The sequence below is a fragment of the Sylvia atricapilla genome, chromosome 8 (genome assembly GCF_009819655.1).
Source record: "Sylvia atricapilla isolate bSylAtr1 chromosome 8, bSylAtr1.pri, whole genome shotgun sequence".
Taxonomy (NCBI): domain Eukaryota; kingdom Metazoa; phylum Chordata; class Aves; order Passeriformes; family Sylviidae; genus Sylvia; species Sylvia atricapilla.
Window position 1 is genome coordinate 32,376,914 of NC_089147.1, and position 23,728 is coordinate 32,400,641.

The window sequence follows — 23,728 nt, forward strand, 5'->3', positions numbered from 1 at the left end:
TAATCTCAGCACTTAAATCATGTTTGATTATGTCCTCTGATCTGTTGCAAAACTCAGCCTGTCGCTGAGTATGAAAACACCTTAAAGTGTATTTATTTTCTTTCTCACTTAAAATCTCTCCTGCTTGTCCTCCCTCCCAGGCCCTCCCAGGCCACCAGCCAAACGCCTTTTTACTCCAAAATTTTTACCTCTGGCTGCAGCCTGGTATTCCAGCCTCTCCAAAGCATCCTCATGCTCCCATTTTGTTGCTCATATGTGGGAGGAGTTTCCAGGAGAGCAAGAACTGATTTTTCTGATCCTATTAATCCCCTCCTTAAATTCCCTATTCCCACAGCACCTCCTTTGAGAATGCAGAAGCTGCTGGTATACTGAGGCCACCAAGCTGAACTGTAATTTTCCCTGGCATTAATTAATACAATCAACCACACAATCAAACGGACAACAGCTTTTCTCTGAACACAATCCTACATGAAAACCTTTTTTTTAAAAAAAAACAAACCCACCCAAAGCAACCCAAACTACTCTTTCAAAAAATTCAGTGTGCTGGGAAAAGGTTTATTTTAGGAAAAAAAACCCTGAGGTTTGAGCAACCTGCTCTGTAAAAGTCCAACAGAAGAAGCTCAGGGAATGATGGAAAAGTGGCTTCCTGTGAACGACGTGGAATGTGCTGGGGAAAAGCACAAATTAGTCAGGAACAGGTGACCTGCACCTCACACTGAGACATTCTGCAGACAGAGAGGCATCACAGAAGCCTTCTGGCATTGTCACCAGAGCTAATAATGGGAGACATTTACTGTCCTAGAAGAACTGTGAGCTCAGTAGAGACTGACAAACAGAATTATTCATAAAAACCAAGTGGCAATTCAAGCACCTGCAGATACAGAATAGGCTGAGCCCCAGACTGGAAAATACTTTTCACAGACACATTTAAACTGAACGTTTGTGAACTGTGCTTTTGGTCCTGATACAATTTTCACTCCTTTGCTAAAATCTGAGCAGATAAAGCTTCTTCTTTCCCATAGTTCACAAAACTCAAGCAACTACTCAAAAGGACAGAATGACTGAGAGAGCTGCACCTTTGGGAATATCAGGGGTAGGATTAAGGCATCTGAATTCTCCTCTCCTCTTGGACACAGGCAAATGGAGATGGGGAAGTGCTGCTGTCCCAGCTGCAAACACTTTTCATTTGTGGATCATTCCCAAGCAGACACCAGCACCCCAGTATTCCTGGGGAGGCTCCTGAAACCCTGAGGTGAGGCTGTAACTCACTGCAGTTCATGGTGCAAGACACTAAATCAGGCCATTCCTCTGCAGAGCTGGATTTTCCAGCAGCAGGATCTGGAATCCAGGATGTGCTCTGCCACACCAGCACTCAACACACCTCAGTGGGTCTTAAAGTTACAATTTGTGGGCTGAAAAGTGATTGTGCTACTTTTGCAAACAATTCCAGGAGGGGTTTATTTCAGCCCTTTAGTGGCTCTAAAGGACAAAATATTCGTATTCATGTCAGGTGTTCTTAGATTTCATAAATCCAGGATTTAACTACCTAATTGCACACGGGAAAATAATTACAGCTGTTATAAAGGATGTGTTTAACTGAACAAACTGCTGGCAGAATAAGGCTCAGACAAGTGAGGGGCAGGAGAGCAGTGAGTCCTGCTGTTTCCTGACTGTGTGGTGATGGAATATTCTGGCATGACTGGGAGAGAGGATGATGCTGGCTGAGGAGTTTACCTTGACTCTGACAGTGACAGTGGCCAGCCCAGGAGGCATGGTGCCCTTGCTGTCAAAGGCTTCCACCAGGAAGGTGAAGGTTGCTTCTGTGTCAGAGAAGGATTCATAATCCAAGGATTTCCTCAGCGACAGCTCTCCCGTGTGCTTGTCCAGGGCAAAATACTCCCGGGCTTCCTCCGTGCGGATCCGATAGTTCACAACAGCACCCAGGTCCACGTCTTTGGCCTGCAGGGAACAGAGGGACATCAAACAAAATCCATCCTCACAAGACAGCCCTCTGAGATTTGAAGGGCAAACATCTGGAGTTTAGTTGTGTTGGTATGCTTGTGCTCAATTTGGACAGACACGAGGAGTGAAATTCACTGAAGGTTCAAGCCATAGGAAATGAGCACAGTGTTCTGGGAAAATGGCAGTGGAAACTGAATCTGGTCTTAGTTCTCTGCCTGGGCACCTGCTTTTGGTCACTGCCAGGATCACAGAACCCCAGGATGGAATGGTTTGGGGTGGAAGGGATCATAAAGCCCATCCAGTGCCACCCCTGCCATGGGCAGGGACACCTCCACTGTCCCAGGCTGCTCCAAGCCCCAAAGTCCAGCCTGGCCTTGGGCACTGCCAGGGATCCAGGGGCAGCCACAGCTGCTCTGGGCACCCTGTGCCAGGGCCTGCCCACCCTGCCAGGGAACAATTCCTTCCAACATCTGATTTATATCTTTCCTCTTTTTAGCTTAAAACTCTTCCCCTTGGCCTATCGCTGTCTGCCTGTGTAGACAGTGGCAGCATAGGTTTTGCTGTTTGGTTGCTTGTTTTTATTAATTGCTATTTTTTCCTAAATAACCTTGCCTTTAAAGATTTTTTTTTTCCTTTTGGTACCTGGCTAAAGGCCAAGCATTTTTCAGAATCACAGAAACACGGAATCCCAGAAACACGGAATCCCAGAAGGGTTTGGGTTGAAAGGGACCTCAAAGCCCACCCAGTGCCACCCCTGCCACAGGCAGAGACATCTCCCACCATCCCAGGTTGCTCCAAGCCCCAAAGTCCAACCTGGCCTCGGGCACTGCCAGAGATCCAGGGGCAGCCACAGCTGAACTGGGCAAAAAACTTTGCCGTCAGTTATTGTAGTTTCAGTGCCAAGTTAAATAAGAACCCTGAACACCGCAGAACAAACCCACGCTACCTTCACTCACCGATGCTCCCTTACCTCCAGCTGCAGGAAGACAGTTCCTGGCGGGAGGTTTTCTGGCACACAGACAGTGTAGGAGGTGTTGGTGAACACGGGGCTGTTGTCATCAATGTCCAGCACCTTGATGGCCAAGGTGAGCGTGGAGCGCCGGGGGTCCACGGCGCCGTCCGTGGCCTCCACGATGAGCTCATAGTAATCCCTGGCTTCCCTGTTCAGCTTCACTGCCGTGTAAATGCTGCCGTTGGAGGTGATCCGGAACAGGTTGTTGAAGTTTGCCAGGCTGTAATGGACTTGCCCATTGACCCCAGCATCTGCATCTGTGGCCTGAAGAGATAGCAGGGAAACCACGGATTAGTGCACAAATTGCAAACCTCCCACAGGAGAGAAGGCAGGTGAGGATTCTGCCGAACCTATGGTGTCCAGGAGGGCTTGTCTGGGGCAGCCTGCCTCTCTCTGAGCTTTGACTGAAGATAAAGCAGCCCTCAGAAACAATCTGGCTCCATGCCCAGCAGCAGAAGCCAAACTAACTGGATCCCAGCTGGGTTTCTTCAGGAGAAAAGGCACATTGAGCTGCTCAGCCTTGGAAACTTTTGACAGGACAAGAGGGCATAGCCTGAAGTTGTGTCATGGGAGCATCGGGCTGGAAATCAGGAGGAATTTCTCCATGCAAAGGGTGCTGAGGCCTTGGCTCAGAAAGGCTGCCCAAGGAGGTTTGGAATGTCCATGCCTGGAGGTGTCCAAGGAGGCCTGGATATGGCACTCAGTGCTCTGGGCTGGGATCAGGCACAGGCTGGACTCGATCCTGGAAGTTTTTCCAACCTAAATGGTTCTGGCATTCTATCCTATGATTCCCTGAACTTCAGCAGAAGATGAATTTGATGCTTGTGAAGCCAAGCCCTCAGATAATGCTAATGCTGAAGGATCTTTAGGATTGGGTGGTGTCTGTGAGGAATTTCTATTTAACACTGATGTAGTGTTTCATTGCTGCCCAAATCTTTATGGAATATGAATTTAGATGAAGGATGGATGCAGACAGACAGAAGGGACACATCAATTAGAAAGTTTCTTACCACTTAACACATTTGTCACACTCAGTGATATTTTCATCGCTACTCTCTGAAGAACTACTTTTATTTCTGTTTTGTTCATACTGTTCTTCAAAACCAAACATTATCACATTTCATCCTTATTGTTCTGTGCTCAGAACAGGCTGATGATTGCCACAGAAACCCATCTCAATTTCTTTGGTTGGGATCTTTGTTCTCGCACATTGAATCAAGCCTCAGATTTCAGTGTCGGCCAAATAATTCTTGTTATCACATAATTATAGGGATGGACAAAATTAATAGGTTTTCATAGAGCTAGCAGGTTGAAATGCTGACCTGTTATTTTGCCTCCTCTTAATTAAATTAGGGCATGATGAACAAGGCTATGTAAATTAAACAAAGGGCACTCTGTGAGCAAGGTATTCTCATTTATTTGCCTTTATGAATGACATCTGTGAAGATCATAAGAGATTTGCATGTTTTGTTTTCAGAACAGTTGCTGGGAATGCTTAATTCTGGTGATGGCGCTCATTGCAAGGCTGGGTAATGAAACCATTTATCTTGCTAGAAATCAATTAAAAGTTAATTAAAATTGCTAATAAGGAAAAAACCCACAATGTTTCTTCCCTGCACAACACCCATGTGCTAAGGAGCGTTTGCTACAACTTCATTCTGACTGGTCCATAGGTATAAGCATCCTTCTAATCCACATCTGTCAGCTGGATTTGCTTAATTTCCAGTTAATCCAATATCTCCTGTAGAAATAACAAATCTAAACAAAAAAAACCACGCAAACCAAAAGCCCCATAGAAATCTCCAAGAGTAACCTGAAATATGCCTGTAATTGGAAACTGGGATGAAAAATTCTCACGAGACAACAGATTTGTATCAGGTTAGTTTGGAAGGGTGTTTTAGAATAGATAGACTTCTTATTTCAGAAAGGAAATTAAAATGACTTTCACATGTATACAACTGAGTTCCTAAAAATATGACTATGAAGGTTGTGAACTCCTTTGTGCACATCCTTAGGCAGAAACACTTTTGCCGTGTTCTGCAGGAATGATTTGATTCACAGAATCCCAGAATGATTGAGGCTGGAAAATCCCTGCCAGCCCACGGAGTCCCAGCTGTGCCCCATGGCCACCTTGTCCCCAGCCCAGAGCACTGAGTGCCACCTCCAGCCCTGCCTTGGACACCTCCAGCCATGGGCACTCCAAAGCTCCCTGGGCAGCCCCTGCCAAGGCCTCAGCACCCTTTCCATGGAGAAATTCCTGCTGCTGGCCAAGCTGAGCCTCCCCTGGCCCAGCCTGAGGCCCTTTGCCCTTGTCCTGTCCCTGTTCCCTGGCAGCAGAGCCCGACCCCCCCTGGCTGCCCCTCCTGGCAGGGACTTGTGCAGAGCCACAAGGTCCCCCCTGAGCCTCCTTTGCTCCAGGCTGAGCCCCTTTCCCAGCTCCCTCAGCCTCTGCTGGGGCTCCAGCCCCTTCCCCAGCTCCTGCCCTGCCCTGGACACGCTCCAGCCCCTCCAGGGCTCTCTGGCCATGAGAACTGGACACAGCCCTGGAGGTCCCTCAGCAGGGCCAGCACAGAGGGACAATCTCTGCCCTGGGCCTGTGGCCACCCCATGGCTGGCACAGCCCAGGGGCCATTGGCCTGGTGCCCCCTGGGCACCCCTGGGCTCCTGTCCAGCCGCTGGCACAGCACCCCCAGGGCCTTTCCCCACGGGCCCTTTGCAGCCCCTGTGCCCCAGGCTGGAGCTGCAGGGGCTGGGCTGAGCCCAGGGCAGCACCCGGCACTCGCCTTGCTGACCCTCAGCCCATGGATCCAGCCTGGCTGATCCCTCTGCACAGCTCCTGCACACCCACACTCCGCCCTGCCTCGGTGTTCTCACAAATTGACTGAGGGTTCACTTGATCCTCTCATCCGGATCGTTGATAAAGATATGAAACACTTATTTCCACAAAGAGTAGCAAACAAAGCATCATTATTAGATCCAATTATCTAATTGGGATTATGCCGCCATAACACTGGTGAAGAATTAACGTTTTTATCACTCTAAACTTGAAAAGAGATAATGTCCTCTCTATGGATAAGAAAGAAAAAGAGTTTAATCTCTTTCCTAAAGGAATCCTATCTCAAGGGTCCACAACTGTTCCCATATGGAAATAATTTCCCAGAGCCTGTGGGAAGAAGCTCCTTGGACAAGGACTTGCTATTTGTGTAGACAACTCTCTGTCCCTCTCTGCAGTCATCACTCTGTACCAAAATCGACGGCTTTAACACCAGTTTCACCCCCAGATCTGTCATCAACAGGTACAAGACTTGCCAGGAAGTGAGGGAACAGCAGTTGTGGAAAACAGAGAGCTTTCTAGAAAGTTCTGCTTCAAAAATCCAGCCCCAGTTGAATTTATCCCGACCCTGACAACAGGTACCAGTGACATCCCAATAAAAGTAATCCCATGTGGTCATTACCAACACAGGGCTGAATCCCATGAGTGAACAGGTACAGAGGTGGAGAGAAGTAAGGAGAGAGTTCATTCCCATACAATCTGAATCCTAAAGAAACTCCCAAAGCCAAGGAGAAAATGGCAGGACTGAAAAGAGGCAAGAGCACATTCCTATGCCCACTCAAACTTTCCACCACAGCTTATCCCCAGTGATTTGCACAAAAAAAGTATGGTGAGAGTCCTGAAGTTTTGGTAGGGAAAGGGCCACCAGATGACAGCAGACCTTAAAAGGAGCTGCAGATGTATGTACAGGCAGAAGGCTCTTCACAGCCCTGCAGAGGTTGCTCCAACCTGACACAAGGCAGCAGAAGCAGCAGCAGTGACTGCTGGAGGCAACACAACGCTCAAAGGCCACTGGGGACACAGGCACTATGGAAACTGAGACCAAAAAAAAACCCAAACCAAAATAAAAAACCCAAACAGGAGAGAACTAACAAAAAAGAAGCAAATTACAGAAGGAATAGAAGAGATTCCAACAGGACCATAGTGTCATTGCATCTCAAATGCTGGCCCATTTCTACCTTGCCCATCTCATCAGAATCTCAGAATCCCACACTGGTTTGGGTTGGAAGGACCTTAAAGCCCACCCAGTGCCACCCCTGCCCTGGGCAGGGACACCTCCCACTGTCCCGGGCTGCTCCAAGCCCCAAAGTCCAGCCTGGCCTTGGGCACTGCCAGGGATCCAGGGGCAGCCACAGCTGCTCTGGGCACCCTGTGCCAGGGCCTGCCCACCCTGCCAGGGAACAATTCCTGCCCAATATCCCATCCAGCCCTGCCCTCTGGCACTGGGAAGCCATTCCCTGTGTCCTGTCCCTCCAGTTCCTGATGCAGGGTCCCTCTCCAGCTTCCCTGTGTCCCTTCAGGCCCTGGAGGGAGCTGTGAGGTCTCCACACAACCTTCTCTTGTCCAGTCTGAGCAGCCCCAGCTCTCCCAGCCTGGATCCACAGAGGAGGTGCTTCAGTCCCCTCAGCAACTTGGTGGCTTCACCTGGACCTGCTCCAACAGCTCCATGCCCTTCTTATGTTGGAGGCACCAGAAGTGTGCACAGAATTCCAGGTGGGGTCTCACCTGAGAAGAATAGAGAGGGAGCATCCCCATCCCTCCACACTGTGGGATGAACCCAGGATACATCTCCTGGTGCTTATCCAGAATGAGGAAAAATGTGTCCATGCAAAGAGACAGAGCAAGTACTGCTGTTATTTTGGTGACTCCTCAGATATCCAGGATGACTCTTATTTCCTTCTCTAATTCATGATAAAACAAACCTGGAAACCTGGGAATGTAAAAGACTCACTACTTTATTTCCCAGAGAATACATCCCATGTTTATTACAGATGCCATCACTTACAAGGTGACAGTCTTTACCTGATGAGGTAAATTCAGATTTGTGTTACCAGCTCTGCTCCCACGTTACCAGGAAACGCTCAGGAATATAAACCAACAGTGTTTCAGACTAACAAATTATCTCCCTCCATCTCAAACAGCAGGAAAAACACCGTCCTGGGAGATGGGAATGACTAAGACACCTCTGAAGCATTATTAACTCTGAAATATAATGACAAGGGCTTGAATGTCAACAATATTCATTATATCATTATCATCCTTTGCAAGAGAAACCTCCCATTATATCCTCAACTCTTGCTTGAGATGGTGACAGGATTTAGGCAGGTTAATTGAGGATTTGTGCCTGGAATGCTGGAGCTGGAAAACAGCAAAACAAGGTTGTTATTCCTACTTGTCTCCAAATCAGAGACAAGCATGGTGAGTAACCCCCTTTCCTGCAGGCTGAAACATTTCTTAGGGACCACTCTGCCACAAAAAATGTCTTCCTTCAGTTTAAATTTCCCTTCTCCAGGAGCAAAAGTTCCCCAGAATCCCTACCCAAGACAACCAAACTCCTGATTTTGGACAACTCCCCCAATATTGCAGCAAACGCCACAGATCAAGGCAGGAATTGTGCAGGGGGATCCAAATGATGGTGTTGGTGAGAATTATTGTTCTCATGGCAGATAACATGACTTTTTTATTACTAGGGGTTTAATAGGTTTATTACTGAGGGTTTAATGGGTTTATTACTCTGGGTTGGAAGTATTCCCAAGCCTTTCATTTGTGTCAAACAGCAAATCAAGTGTGGGTGGGAGTGGTAGACTGGATTTTGTACTTGTTTTGCAGGGAGATTACAGTTTGTGCCCACAGCACAAAATTAACATCTCCCAGATGCAGCCAGAGGCCACAAATACCTGAAATGTGCCCGACCTCTTGGTCATAAAGCAAATATTTGTAAGCAATTTAAGGAGGGAACATCAGTCATCCATAAAAGTTTAGACTTCTTCCCTAAAGTAAATGCTTTTCCTCTCCTTTGTTGCTTCTTGCCTGCTTTTACACAGCCTTTCACTTTTTAAATTTTCTTAGAGGGCTGGAGCTGCTTGGCTGGGAGGAAAGATGTGAGAAGTGGGATTGTTCAACCTGGAGAGGAGAAAATTTGGGGTGACCTCATTTTGACCTTCCAGCGCCGGAAGGAGCTACAGAAGAGATGGAGAGAGACTCGTTCCAAGGGATGGAGGGACAGGACACAGGGAATGGCTTCCCAGTGCCAGAGGGCAGGGCTGGATGGGATGTTGGGCAGGAATTGTTCCCTGGCAGGGTGGGCAGGCCCTGGCACAGGGTGCCCAGAGCAGCTGTGGCTGCCCCTGGATCCCTGGCAGTGCCCAAGGCCAGGCTGGACTTTGGGGCTTGGAGCAGCCTGGGACAGTGGGAGGTGTCCCTGCCCATGGCACTGGATGGGATTAAAGGTCCCTTCCAACCCCAACCCATTTAGGATTCTTTGATTTTGGCTGTCTTGCAATTCCAAGGCAATCGTACTTTCTGAGACACAGGTGTACACACATCCTTTGGAAAAATCCTGCAGGTTTTGTGGATATCAGCATCCTGCTGAATTCCCCAGTCATGGCAGCTTATCCTTCACTCTACTCAGGGCAGGATAAAGGAAACACCCTGTAAATTTTCAAATACTGATATAATTTTCAAATACTGTCATAATTTTCAAATACTGCCATATTTTTATTCATTAGAGAAGCCAGAAGAGCCCTAGACTATTATTTCCATGGTGTCTGCTAATTCCAGTATACCTGGAGGGTTAATTCCAAAACCAATTAAATGTGATTCCAAACAAAATGCTGCATTAAGGGCAGTTAAACCCTAAGAGCAAATATAAATGAAAATAAATGAAAATCTAAAAGCTCATGCCTGCAAACCCATCACTGGATGTGATGGTGAACCTCCCACATGAGTTAATCACATTTTAATGCTTCATAGCCTCAACAAGCCCAGCTTTCTTCAGGCGGGCACAAAATGAAATCCTAACCTTGGAATCTTGGTTGTCCTGGAAGGAAGATTAAAAATTTGGGGTTTTGATGAGTGTGTTCTTTGGCAATGTTATGATCAAGAGATTAAACCAATGCATTTTCACACTAGAAAAAACTAAAGCACCAAAAAGGCCTCCCAAAAGAAAAAGCTTCCTAAATCACAGATGGAATATACTGTTTAAAATCTCCACATTTAGCTGGACTCCCAAATATTTCTCTAATGTCAATCCAATTAAAAGTTATTTGTGAATTTTCTCTTGACTTTGGGTCAGAAGGGACCTTAAAGCCCATCCAGTGCCACCCCTGCCATGGGCAGGGACACCTTCCACTGTCCCAGGCTGCTCCAAGCCCCAAAGTCCAGCCTGGCCTTGGGCACTGCCAGGGATGGGAATCAGGCATAAAAATCCTAAAAGGGCATGAATCAGAGACATGAAACCACTGATTCTGAAGATTTAATCTAGCATCAAGCTGAAAGAGACAACAGGGCTTAAAGGCATTCCAAAATGTAAAGTGTCAGCAGACAAAACCAAAAATTTCTTCCATGGAAAATCCCTGGACTCTCAATAATCAGCTGTCATCAATGTGCTGATAACAAATATCAATATTTCCACTGCAGTAAAGCACAAATATTATCTGGAGGGCAAAGATGCAAATGAATGCATAAATATAATAAATTTTGGGAACAGGGAAGACAAGAGCACAGCTTTTGAAATGCCTTTGGTTTAAGAGGCCACATTATGGGTGTCAAGGAGCTTTTAAAATTTCTTTGATCTGTGCCCAAGCTGACCTAAGTTCAAGAAACAGTGGAAAAAGGTGAGGAACTGTGGCTGCAGCCACTGCTGCCAGATATCCTCCAGGATTTCCCTGGTGCCAGCAGGAAGAGATCATTCTGTCTAGCACTGATGGTCTGGAACGGAAATAAATAGCCCAAATCTGTGACCCCATCTCTTTCTCGTGATGTGACGGCTTTGGATTTGAGACATCAGTCTTGTTGTGAGAGGAATTTGCCTGTTAACAAACATGAAAATCCAACTAGGAGCACATGAAATCCTTTCTGTGAGCAGCATCTCCTTGAGGACCTTGAGAGAGACAGTGCTGAAAGTCTTATTAAAGTCCTTTTTATCCTTCCTGGGGACAAATTCCTTACTAAACTGAAGGGAATTATACCACCAACGTTCTTTCCCAACCATCTTGCAATCATCCAACCACTTGTAAGAAACGATGTTCTGAACTTTTTCTGTTTGGAGTTCACCTGCCACATTCTGATTCTCTGATTTTGGGGTCTAATTAGATTTTTTTTTTTTTTTTATGGATTCTGACTCTCAAATCCCAGCTGCTCCTGTTGGTTTTACATCTGTGAGATTAATCCAAACTGCACTGCTAGGCACTGGGTCATGCAGTGAGCCAGAGTCCTGGACTCACTCTGGCTATTTGAGATTTACTTCAGAGCCTGTGATTTTACTCCTCCCAAAAGGCTTAAGTGCTTTCCCTCCTGGATTGTCCTCTCCTGTCATTCAATCCCCTTTTATCCTGCTCTTGTCCTATCTCCTCCACCTCTGATTTTAGCTCCTTGTCCTCCTGGATTGTCTTCTCCTGCCAATAAATCTCCCTTTTTTTCCTGGTCTTCTCCATTTTCCTCCATCTCTAATTTTTCTTCAAGTTGTCCTAAAGTCCAGGAAATTTGGGAATTTAATTTCAGGAGCCTATATTTTAACACAGACAGAGTGTAATCTGCAGTGCAGGTTTTGGGAAATCACATGGAAAACAAGGCAGTGGAGATTCAGGAAAACTCAGATTCTTTTCTGGAATTTTCCACAAGATACTGTAACGTAATAAAACAATAAAATCACAGATGCTTTGGGATGGAAAGGACCTTAAAGCTCATCTCATCCCAACCATTCCATGCTCGTGGGCAATAATTCTTCACTAGCATTTTAAGGAGTTTTCCTGCTTGTAGAAACACAGGATGAGCTGCTTGTGGGAGATCTCCAGAGGTCATTTAGTCCAACACAACAAGCTTTGCCCAACAGCCGTGAAATTTAAATCGGGCTTTAAATCCAGGGTTTATCATCTTATGAATTTATTAAATAAAAAGATGAGCCTATAAGAATTCACTGATACCCACGGACAGAGAGCTCTGTTGGGAAATAATTACTTTCCATCAGCATTCAGGAGGGCTAGTGCAGTACAACAAAAATAATTCCTCTAAACTTTCCCATGTTTTCCAGTAGGAAGGATAGGTCCATCATAAAAAACAACTTTTCTTAAAACATTTCTTTTGTAACTTAAAATCAAGCAGGTGACAGAGGTATCACAAAGCCTGCAAAATACTCTTGTTACTGGAATTGATTTATCCTGTTTCCATTTTAGGGAAGATCCAAGGGCCAGTGATTATTGAGCACATTTTTCTTTATCCCCGTTTTCCATCTCATTTCTTTCCCTGTCGCTATCTCTTCATGATAGCAACACGTTGGTGCTGGAGTTTTTAGACAGTGCTGATCAATGACACCAAAATATCCAACAATAAATGAATTATGGGGTTGGGTGAAAGAATCTGGATATAAATAGAACCCCACACGGATGAAAACTTCAGCCAAGGGATGTCTTTCCTCTCCAGGGCGCCATCAGCTCAACAGCTTTTTAATTAACCCCAGGCTGCTTTTTTAGAGTCTGCAACAAACTGCTGAGGACTATCCTCTCCTGCTGAAAGGTGTGAACGTGCCTGCAGATCAATGTATTGATCCCTTTCCTGAGTGTCATTCCATCTTTTTTTACCTCCCATGCCCCTGGGATTGATTAAAGTGCAGGGTACAACTCAGATCATCCTGACGCCCCATCTCCAGCTGGTTTAGACTGCAAGGAAGTCCCTGAATTTCACTGTCGAGTTCCCAGCTGGAGCTTCTGGATTCCTGGGGGCTCTTTGTGGAAAGTTCCAAGGAGGAATTATGATCCTGCTTGGCTGGGGGATCCCCAGGATCAGAGGGGAAGGAGCAGCAGGGAATCCAATTCACCTCTGAATGCCCCAATTTAGAGAACACAGTGTGAAATAAAAGGATTTGGAAACACATCTGCTCCACTGGCAGCATTATCCTGTCTGGCTTTTGTTCTTTTAATCTCCAAGAGGCTCCTGGAATGCCCACAAGCAGCACTCCCCTGCCAGTGCCTGCAGCAGCTCCAGCTGGCAGCAGAGCTGCTGGAGAGGGAGAGCACTTCCAAGAGTAGATATTGCCTGCCTGCATGGAATCAATGCTTCAAACCCTTCCTCTCCCACAGGAAACCTCTCACTGCCCTCCTGCTCTGTCCTCCTGGAAAACCACTCCCCGAATATGATCAGGTAATCCCTTTGAAAGTCCAGCTTTCCCCACGGAAAACAAAGCAGAGCACGGAAATTTCATGTCTGTAGCAGGAGTTATTCCTGGGAGTGTTCAGGTTGATCTATACCCTGAATTGCTCTGAATCCCCATCTCTGGAAGTGGCCTGGACAGGCCTTGGAGCAAGCTGGGATGGTGGAAGGCATCCCTGCCCATGGCAGGGCTGAAATGGGATGAGATTTAAGATTGCTCCCAACTCAAATCACTCTGGAATTCTGACAGTGAGCCCAGGCACCCAATCCCGAGACCAAACCTCCTGAGTCAAAAATCCTGAAGGATCAAAGGGGTTGAGCATCTTTCCCATGTCCTTCCTCACCAGGTTCTCTGCTCCCTTGAGCAGCCAGGGTCAGATCTTGGGTTTTGAGGTAAAAATCTCTCGCTAATTTTTTTTTTTTTCTCCCAGGTAAAATGGGAAGGTGGCATTCAAAAGGGAGAGGGACACCACCAAATCTGTCTTTTAATTTAAAATCCTCTGTATGACTCCTTGCTCTGGCGGATTTTAAGTTTCTGTTTGAAATGAGTAAAAAGTTTCCCGAAAATCAGTGGATTAATTCTTGGCAGGGAAAACACATGGCACCATAAGGATTTCTTCTTTTACCAGGCTATTCCCACCTAAAACAGCCCTTTATGCAAATTTTATACAAATTAAAGCTTCCATACAAAATTTATTTCCAGTAACACCTTTCCCTGTGGTTTTTATCCACAGTGAAGCAAAACACACCAAAAGCTATTTCAGTTTTTAAGGAATATCCTCAAACAACACAGCTACACCCAAACTCTCATCACCATTATTTCAATAACCTCACTGGAGCCAGAAAAAAAAATCCAAATGCTCCAATTCCTCTTTTCTGTACTACAGAATGGCATTTCCAATGGGCACCCCTACACCAATTTGCAGTTGTGAACATGAGGCAGGAGAAATACACCCAGTATTTGGGCTATAAAGAAAAATCTTTCTCCATCCAGGGATAAACAGGACAGGAAATGACAGAAGTAGTTTGTGTCACTCCAAGTAGGAATAAACTATCCCAAGGCCTCAATAAATATTTTCATTTCCACACAACTCAGAAATTGCACTAATTTAGGAACTTCTTGTGGCAATAACTTGTTGCATTTTACAGTTCTGTCACAGCTAAAAATAGAGGCAAGCTTGTGTTTGAGAAGATGATTGAGCCTTGAGGGCCCTCAGCAAAGCACAAAATGGATTTGAAGGATATTTGGGACTGATTAGAAATGTTCCACCTGTGCCTTTTAGGATGCAAAATGAAAAACAACCACAAAGGAAGGCAATGACAAAAAGCAGAGCAATAATTTAACAATTTGTCAAAACCGACTTCACTGCACTGAGGGATTCTAACTTTGTCCAAGACCACTCTGATTTCTTATTAAATAATGTAAGGATGGGTAGGAACATGACTATTATGGGTATTTGGGTTCCCATGGTACCCAAAATGTCCTGTTTTTCTGAAGCTTCTCCTTAAACAGCTCCCATTTTCTCTTGATACGGTTGCTGCTAGGAGAAAAAAAAAGGCATATTTTCCACCTAAATTCCTGAAAAATGCTTCCCAACTCCTCTTTTGCCTACAGCTCCTGCTGGATCCAACCTTAGTGCAGCAGACATGAGGAATATTATATTCAACTTCTGGATTGAAAAGCCCTCTAATTAATATTTTCTTCTTTCCCTTGAGGCAGTAAAAACGAACATTACCAAAAAAAGTGATGTTTTCTTCAAGAGATCGAATTCTTCTCCAGAAGACCCCCATGTGTCATAAAATTTTACAGCTTCAAACCCTCGAATTAACGCTATCCCCTATTTTTATGCCAGGTCAGCAATCATTTCACTCAAGGGTTTAACTGATTTTCCCCTTAGTGGCCTGACAGTCTCCTCTGGGTGCGACAATTTCCATACCCGGGTGTCACTCGCTCAGCACGTTTGAATTCTAGCTCAAAACAAACCATTTCAAAATGTGGTAACACTGTTTTAACCCTGTAAATCTGTTACCAGAGAGTTTTTACAGTGGGATTTCTTAAAAAGAAGCTCTTTTTTTGGTGCGCTATTTTTAAGTGATGAAGTGTTTTCAGCATTTAGCACAGAGAAGAAAACGATCCCAATGCTTCAAAGCCCCAAAACGTGACTTTGTAGCCACAAATGGAGAGTTTGCATTTCAACTGAGGATATTTAGATGGGCTTTTGTCTAAGGCAAAAAAATTATTTTGTGCTCTTTCCTCATTGTCTGGACAGCTTGGGTAATAAAATAAACAATTTTAATGACTTACCCTTACTTGACCAACAAAAGCATTGGCTTCCTCTTCCTGCACAGAGAGGTTTTTGGGGAGAAACATGTCAAAAACTGGTCCGTTGTCATTGACATCTGTCACCACTATATTGACAGTAGCAGTCGAAGTCTAGGCAGAAAAAGAACATTTTGAAGAAATTCTCTTTATTTCACAGCTTCCCAAGTGACAACCCTACTGTTACTTACTAGACAGAATCACAGGTAAGCAGATTAGCAATTTTTTATACATGTTTTTGTGAAAAGGGAAGCATTTAAAGAGTTTATTTTGAATTTTTAGAAGACAAAGCAAGCTCGAGACTGACTCATATATTACAGATGCATGATAAATATCAGACATCCTTTCTTTTTCATACAGTATTTTAAGGATTTAAGGAGTTTCTGTTGATTTAAGGAGTTGTTTGATTTAAGGAGTTTCCCCACACACACACACAATTGTTGTGTGTGGGGGAAAACATCTGGAAATAACAAAATTTCTCAGATTGTGAAAAGGAAATGAGTGATTTATCAATCAAAATATGTCACAGTGGTGATTAACTAAGCTGATGAAGTGGCACAATCATCCTGTATCATCCTCCTGTGTCATCCTTCCCCCACCTCACCCTTATGTTCTATTTTGCAAATCAATTTTAACATCCCAGGAGGCAGGAACAGCAGAATTATCTGGTTTTATTATAAAATGTAAAAAAAACTACATCTGTGCTACCTATGGAAATTTCCTCTCCAAATCAAAAAGGTGGAGAGGTGTTGGCTTGAGCCACATCCCTTTTCTCTGCTCCAACATACTGAGAGCTCTGCACCAAAACCCCACATCGTCGTATTTGATAAATGATTGTGCTCAACATACTGAATTTTAGATCAATTCATCCAACTCAGTGTCTTAAATCTTTCTTGTGCTTTCTGATACTTTGCATCAAAGTCCTCTGAGGGAAATTTGGACCCTTCTGGCCAGAGAGCCCTGGAGGGGCTGGAGCGTGTCCAGGGCAGGGCAGGGAGCTGGGGAAGGGGCTGGAGCCCCAGCAGAGGCTGAGGGAGCTGGGAAAGGGGCTCAGCCTGGAGCAAAGGAGCCTCAGGGGGGACCTTGTGGCTCTGCACAAGTCCCTGCCAGGAGGGGACAGCCAGGGGGGGTCGGGCTCTGCTGCCAGGGAACAGGGACAGGACAAGGGCAAACGGCCTCAGGCTGGGCCAGGGGAGGCTCAGCTTGGCCAGCAGCAGGAATTTCTCCATGGAAAGGCCAATCAAGCTTTGGAATAGGCTTAAAAAGGGACTTTTGGAGTCCCCACTCCTGGAATGAAAAGTGAGAGGATGTCGCACTTTGCAGTCGTGGTTTAGTTACAAGGTGGTGCCTGGTCACAGGTCGGACTTGATGACCTTGGAGGTCGTTTCCAACCATTAAAATTTTGTGATTCCATGAAATGTTTATGAGAAGACAGTTACAGCAATTACACCACGGAGATGTGACCCCAGAAGGAATCCCTTGCTTTAGGAAGAACAAATCTGTTTGAAAGTGGCACCTCACAGGCTTCATAGAGAAACCTGTAACCATCTTCCCTTAAGAAAAAGAGCAAAATAAAGATACGAAGAAAAAACCAAACCAAACAAAACCCCAACCAAAAGCTCTGAATGGAGACCTGCACCTTCTGGTGCTCTGCTGGTGTTGGAATCAGACTCTTCCCAGCTCCAGATACAGCTAGTGTGGTTTCAGTGCCCCAAGTGCTCCCAATAGCTGCATAAAATAACTCCTTACTACTTAAAAAATCAAAAAATCCAGAGGCTTTTTAACCAAGCCCACACAAGCTGCTTCCAGGCTGGCAGCTACTGTTTACTGAGCCCTAGTTATCAGCTAATTGTTCCTGAAGCTGCCATTCCCCCATTCCATTTCTAAAAGGAAAATGCACTTGCTGCCCTCTTGTCCACCCCAAAGCCACTCCCGAGCATTTGCTCTGCTGTGATGCACACTGAATGTAAATCAGCTTTTCCAAAGGTAACTCAACCCCAGGAAATTCAGGCAAATAAACACCCTCACATTTAATAAACACAGGCAACAGGCTGTTAAAAAACAATGGCGTAAGGCAGGAATTCCCATTTGGAAAAGGTTTCTTTTCATTCCAGATAATTTTTTATGGGTTGTGGTTGATCATCTGCAGCATTTCTTCTCTTCGAGAGGAATTTATAAGGAGAAACACAGGGAGGAAGGAAAAGAAACATTTGGAATCTTTTTTTTTCGCAACTCTTGCCTAAGGATTTATTGTATTTTTCACATTCCTGGCCACTCTTTACTCATCTTAAACACCCTCCCTGTCAGCCAACACACCCAGGCCAGTGCTCCACTCACCACATTTGAATTTTCACTTCTGAATTTAAAAGGTAAGATTTTTACAAAGAAATAATATTTTTGCAAGGGAACAAAACACTGTATTGGGATGCCAAATAGTAAAAATATATAGGAAAATTTTATCAAATGTTTCTCTCCCTAAACTTGCAAGTGTGTTAAAGTAAGATTTTACAAGAAGACCAACATTTAGAGTGATCCCTGTTTTCATGAGTTACAGTTTAGAAAATTATCAGAAGTGAATTAATGCAGAATTCACTATAATAAGACCCATATTTCAAATTAACTTCTTTTTTTATTAATCACAATTTAGCAAATGACCAAGAGTGGGTGGAATCACAAGCAGCATCTGTGTTAGCAGCAACCCCCTGGGTTCTCTTCCTTAAAATGTGTAACAGGCTCTGAAACTGAGAAATGAAATGGGAATACTTCAAAATCTCCCCATTTCACCTGAATACAGGAAACATTTGTTATCTTACTGTTATCTCAGCAATGCCCAGCTTTACCAGTAAGTGGGGCTCACCTGTGTGTCTTTGAGAGCAGCACTTCTCTCATGAACACCACAAAGTGCCGTGATCAAAGATTATTAACCAAAACCAACGTTTCTAGATCCCCATTAGATGGCTCCAAAGATTTGTTGAAGCTCCCAGCATCAGGCTGATGTGCTGTTCTGAAAAAGCCCTCATTTGACAACCAGAATGAATTAGAAAGGCTTCTCCAGCACTGCAGCACGGAGCAGGATGGGAAACAACATCATCACCGTTGCTGGGAATCATGAAAAAGTCACCAGACACTAAAATCTTACTGACTAAATAATCACTGCCCATGTGCAGGGATAAACCAGAACCTCTTTTCAGCCTGACACTGGGTCAGAAAATATGAAAGGGTGGGCAGGTCCTGGCACAGGGTGCCCAGAGCAGCTGTGGCTGCCCCTGGATCCCTGGCAGTGCCCAAGGCCAGGCTGGACTTTGGGGCTTGGAGCATCCTGGGACAGTGGAAGGTGTCCCTGACACAGCAGATGTGGAACTGGGTGGGCTTTAAGGTCCTTTCCAACACAAACTGCGATTCCATGCTTTTTATGTGACCTCCCAGGGAACAATTCTTTCCCAATATCCCATCTATCCCTGCCCTCTGGCAGTGGGAAGCCATTCCCTGTGTCCCAGCCCCTTGGAAAGAGTCTCTTCATCTTTCCTGGAAAGTGAATTCACAGATCTCTTGAAGAATTATGAAAAGTTACTGAGGTTTCTAGAGGATGCTAAAAGAACCACAGAAACAACAAAAAAAGGTCCTCACAAATATTGAAATGCCACTAAAATCCTTTAAAGAAGTGGTTTGCTAAAATAACGAGAGACACCTAATTCACAACTGGTTTTCCAAGGATATTCCTCATGCATATCCAACACAGGAAGGTTTGAAAACTGCTTTGGCTGGTTAAAAATGAGTCTTTTCTACAACAGAATGATCAAGCAGGGTTTGGGAAAGAATGCTAAAGCTATTCCTGGAAATTCAACCAGGGAAAAAAACATCTCAGCCTCCTGTCAGGGACTTCCTATTCATTACTGGAGAAGCCCTGCTTTCTTCTCTTTCGTAATGAACATAAATAAAAGATCCACAGCAACAATTTATGTCTTTCTTAGGGGCCCTCAAATAGTTCTTACATAGATAATTCTTCCCTAAGCAATAACTGTAAAATTTACATAGCCTGCACAAATCCTAAGGATGCCAGGCCCTGATAAATGTTATGGATGATAAATCTGAAGGAAATTCCGCTTTATTCTTGTTTTATTTGTACCATGTCATTTAAATTGCAGTTGGGAATTGATGAGAGCATTCTATGCCTTGGAGAGGAAACATTCTTGGCTCTGATGTCGAGCAAGTTTATTAATTTGGACAAACTCTAAGACAAACCTGTCATGTTGAGAGATAATTAGTTTGCAAATAATACAATTGGAGGCAAAGCCTTTATTTGATCAAAAAAGAAATGGTAAGTAATGCTGCTGATCTCCATATCAGGATTCATTGATATTCATCTCAAGAAATATATATTTGATTGGCAATAAAATAAACAATTTTATGATTCTATTTCCAGACCTCATTTCCTTCCATGGGAAGTTTAAAAGAAGTATCTCCCAACCCTCTCCACCTCTCCAAGCTATAAAGATGAAATTGCCAGCTGGACTGCAAAGAAATTTTGGAGAGAAGGCCCTGAGGTGAAGGGAAGGATAAATCTGGAGCTTGTCAATAATTAAACTAATGAGAAAAAAATCCCAATAAGTCTGAAGACGAGACAAAGAGAAAAACTGTCAAAACACCAAAATAAAGCCCAAAGGGAAAGCTCGCAAAAGGAAAACCTCATTCATTGCAAAACTAAACTGAAAATATGAGTACTTCCTGGGGAAAGGAAGAGAAAATCATGGACACTGAAGGAATATCCTTGACAAACAGACAATTGTTTAGGCTGGAAAAGCCCTCTAAGATCAGCAAGTCCATCCTTGGCACTGCCAAGGCCACCCTAACCAATGTCCCCAAGTGCCACGTCCACTAGGCTCTGAGCACCTCCAGCCATGGGCACTCCAAAGCTCCCTGGGCAGCCCCTGCCAAGGCCTCAGCACCCTTTCCATGGAGAAATTCCTGCTGCTGGCCAAGCTGAGCCTCCCCTGGCCCAGCCTGAGGCCCTTTGCCCTTGTCCTGTCCCTGTTCCCTGGCAGCAGAGCCCGACCCCCCCTGGCTGTCCCCTCCTGGCAGGGACTTGTGCAGAGCCACAAGGTCCCCCCTGAGCCTCCTTGGCTCTTAATGAGAACTTGTTTATTTGTATTACTTATTCAGGAATTACAATCTGTTCTGAATCTTGGCTTGAAAACTAGAATCAATCTATTGCTTTATAAGAGTTCCTTAATTCACCCCTTCCCTTTTAGCACACGAAATCAAAGCCTTTATAGGGAATATTATCCACGCTAAGGCACACAAGCACTCAAAGTTTAGGTGGCTCCTAAAGCTTGCCAGAATAAAAGAGCTGCTGCAGGAAGAAAAGCCTTCTCTCTTAAGAGGAGGAAATCTGTCTGGAGAAACTCTTCTCATGCAAACTGGAATTCACAGATCAGCTGGAATTTGTAAGGATTTCTTACACAAAAATACAGAACTTGTCAGGAAAATAACAATAGGCAGTGTCTCTAATTACAGCTTGGAAAGAAAATAATTTGAGAAGCTCTTTCAAAGAGAAAGATCAAATTATGGATCTGTGTATATTGCTCCCTTTCATATAATTTGGAATATTCCCACTAGCATCCTTCTTGCTGGATAATGGAACTCATGTGGACTAGAGACAGGAGTAACAGACACAGTTACAGTTCCAGGGAGTAACAGAAAATTTACAGCAATGAATGAGCTCTCTGTCTGCTACTCAAGAAGCAAATCTTTGTTTAAATTACCTTGATTCAGGACTACCTGTTTGCTCTAAGGAAGGGAATTATTTCAAGCATCATGGGAGGCTCTGAATTATGAATAATCTTCAGAGATGGCCAAAATCTCCAAGTCTGACTTCCAGGATTAAACAGAAAGCACTGAAATCACAGGATCATGGAATGGTTTGGTTTGGAAGGGACCTTAAAGCCCACCCAGTGCCACGGGCAGGGACACCTCCCACTGTCCCAGGCTGCTCCAAGCCCCAAAGTCCAGCCTGGCCTTGGGCACTGCCAGGGATCCAGGGGCAGCCACAGCTGCTCTGGGCACCCTGTGCCAGGGCCTGCCCACCCTGCCAGGGAAAGAGATGAGGCTTCTTTAGATTCCCTCAGTTCCCTGTGGTTCCCACTACTTCCCAACTGTTGCTTCTTCCCATGACCTTCCAGGAACAGCAGAGTTGTGCATCCAGTTTGATCCCAGCCTTCAGTACCCAGAGCACTGGCTTCACTCTCAGATGCCTTTGAGGGTAACGGTACCTCTGTCTCCTCAGGAAACGTAGCCCCAGACCAGTCCTGAGCTGTGCAGGGCTTAAATGATACTTGTGTTTTTTTTTTTTTCCTCAAGTGTTCATTCCAGAAGGAATGGGCACAGTCAGATTAAAGGGAGAGATCTTGGATTCATGGCTTTCAGGGAAACCCTCCCAGAGCCAGGTCACCTCTGATGTTCCCTCTGCGGTGAACTTGGGATATACACTGAACAGCTGGAGGGATAACAGCTTTTCCTGGATGTCAAATGGAGTTTGTTGGCTTGATTTGGCTGAGTCTTCTAAGACAAAAAAAAATGAAAAAATCTGAACCCTGACAGTAATTTCTGAGTACCCCAAAGTGACCATGACCACAACACACCCTGGTGCTGCTTCAGACATGTTAAAAAGGGAGGTTGGAGCTGGAGGTTGGGAACATTCCCTGGATGAGTGATAACTTTTTTAAGAACGCTTGAATCCTAATTCCCAAATGGATTTATAAAATAGGCACTGAGCTTCTCTGCTTTGCCAGGCAGAAAATCCCATTTCTGCTGTGCTGGATGAATATTTTCAGGATGAGACATTAGTATTCAGAGGTTGGAATTCCCCTTATTTCACAGAAGACACACTAAGACAACACAAGAGAGCTCCTGTTTCATCTCTCTAAATCAACTGACACACACAAGCCAAAAATCAAGAGCACAGAAGGCTTTTTCTTTCTTCTGACAAAAGCCACATGTATTTATTTCAAGCTTCCCACTCTGAAAGGTAAAGAGAGGAATTCTTGCCTTGGAATAACATCCAAACATGCCTCAGCTTGTGAACACAACTTGAGCTTGGAACATGTCTTTTCCTTCACATGCCACTTTGCTCACCTACAGCTAAAAGCTCATGACTTGGGAAATAAAAGCATCTTGTTGCCTGCTAAATTAATGCATCCGTAATTGTTCGTTGTGTCAGATTGTCAACAATGATGGGTCATGCTTTCCCAGGAAAACCCACAAGCCTCTTAATGCTCCTCTTAATAACTCAGAACAACAATAATTTGGGAAGCACAGCTGAGCATTTTAATCCATCAGCAGCATTCCATGGAAGAGTAATGGGAAGGTGGCAGCCAGGCCACCCCACTCCACGGAAAGCCATGGTGCTGGGTGAGGGCATAAGTGGCTCTGGATTAATTCTGATGGAATTAGCAGTCCCCCAAAGTCAAATGGTGTCACCATGACTGTCAGCACACCACATGAATCCGTTAAATCAGCCTTGGGGCATAGGAAAGGGAAATCTCAATTACTCCATGCCACAGCAGTCTTGTCAAACCTCTCTTAGGCTTTTTGGTAATGACACAGAAAAAGGAGCAAGAAAAAAAAATCCAAAAACCTTAAAATCCCCCTCCTCCAAAAATTCAGGTGTGTGTGACCACAGACTTCCCAAATGCAAAAATGAGCTCAACAGACTTCACTGATGATGATGGGGGTTGGATATAGATTTCTCTAAAGAATATCAGGGATCAAAAGGAGAGCCAACACTGCACTGTGTCCTTGTACTTTTCCAATGGATTTTATGGCCCGCCCTGGTGACAGCTGTGGAGGAATGAGGTCCAAGAGGAAAAATCCAGGAACTGGTGGGTTTGGAAAGGAAACAGCGAGATGTCTTCTCCAGCATGAGAGGAAACAACCTCGAGTTGTGCCAAGGGATTGGCTTGGATATTAATAAAGATTTCTTCACCAAAAGCATTGGGAAATACTGGACCAGCTTCTCAGGAAGGGGTGGAGTCCTCATCCCTGGAGGTGTTCAAGACGTGTGTGTGGATGTGGAACTTGAGGGCAAGGTATTGGCGGAGCTGGTTGATGGCTGGATTTGACGATCTCAGAGGTCTTTTCCAATTTTAAGGATTCTGTGACATTCATAACTATGGGAAAGGCATGCAGAGGAAACGCTGCTCCCCAAAAATGTGAGGCTGGGGCTGCTGGACCCCAAGCT

General features: G+C 44.8%; 1 protein-coding gene across 1 annotated transcript in view; it reads right to left on the minus strand.

Moving 5' to 3' along the window:
- Positions 1-710: 710 nt before the first annotated feature.
- The window catches only part of LOC136364584 (protocadherin-15-like), a 30,928-nt gene continuing 7,910 nt past the window's right edge, over positions 711-23,728 (minus strand). Inside the window, exons 3-6 of the mRNA XM_066324537.1 lie at positions 15,478-15,606; positions 2,933-3,238; positions 1,735-1,959; positions 711-725 (exon numbers count right to left, since the gene is read on the minus strand). Coding sequence (XP_066180634.1) covers positions 711-725; positions 1,735-1,959; positions 2,933-3,238; positions 15,478-15,543 — 612 coding nt within the window. The 5' untranslated portion in view covers positions 15,544-15,606. The remainder of the gene's footprint in view (positions 726-1,734; positions 1,960-2,932; positions 3,239-15,477; positions 15,607-23,728) is intronic.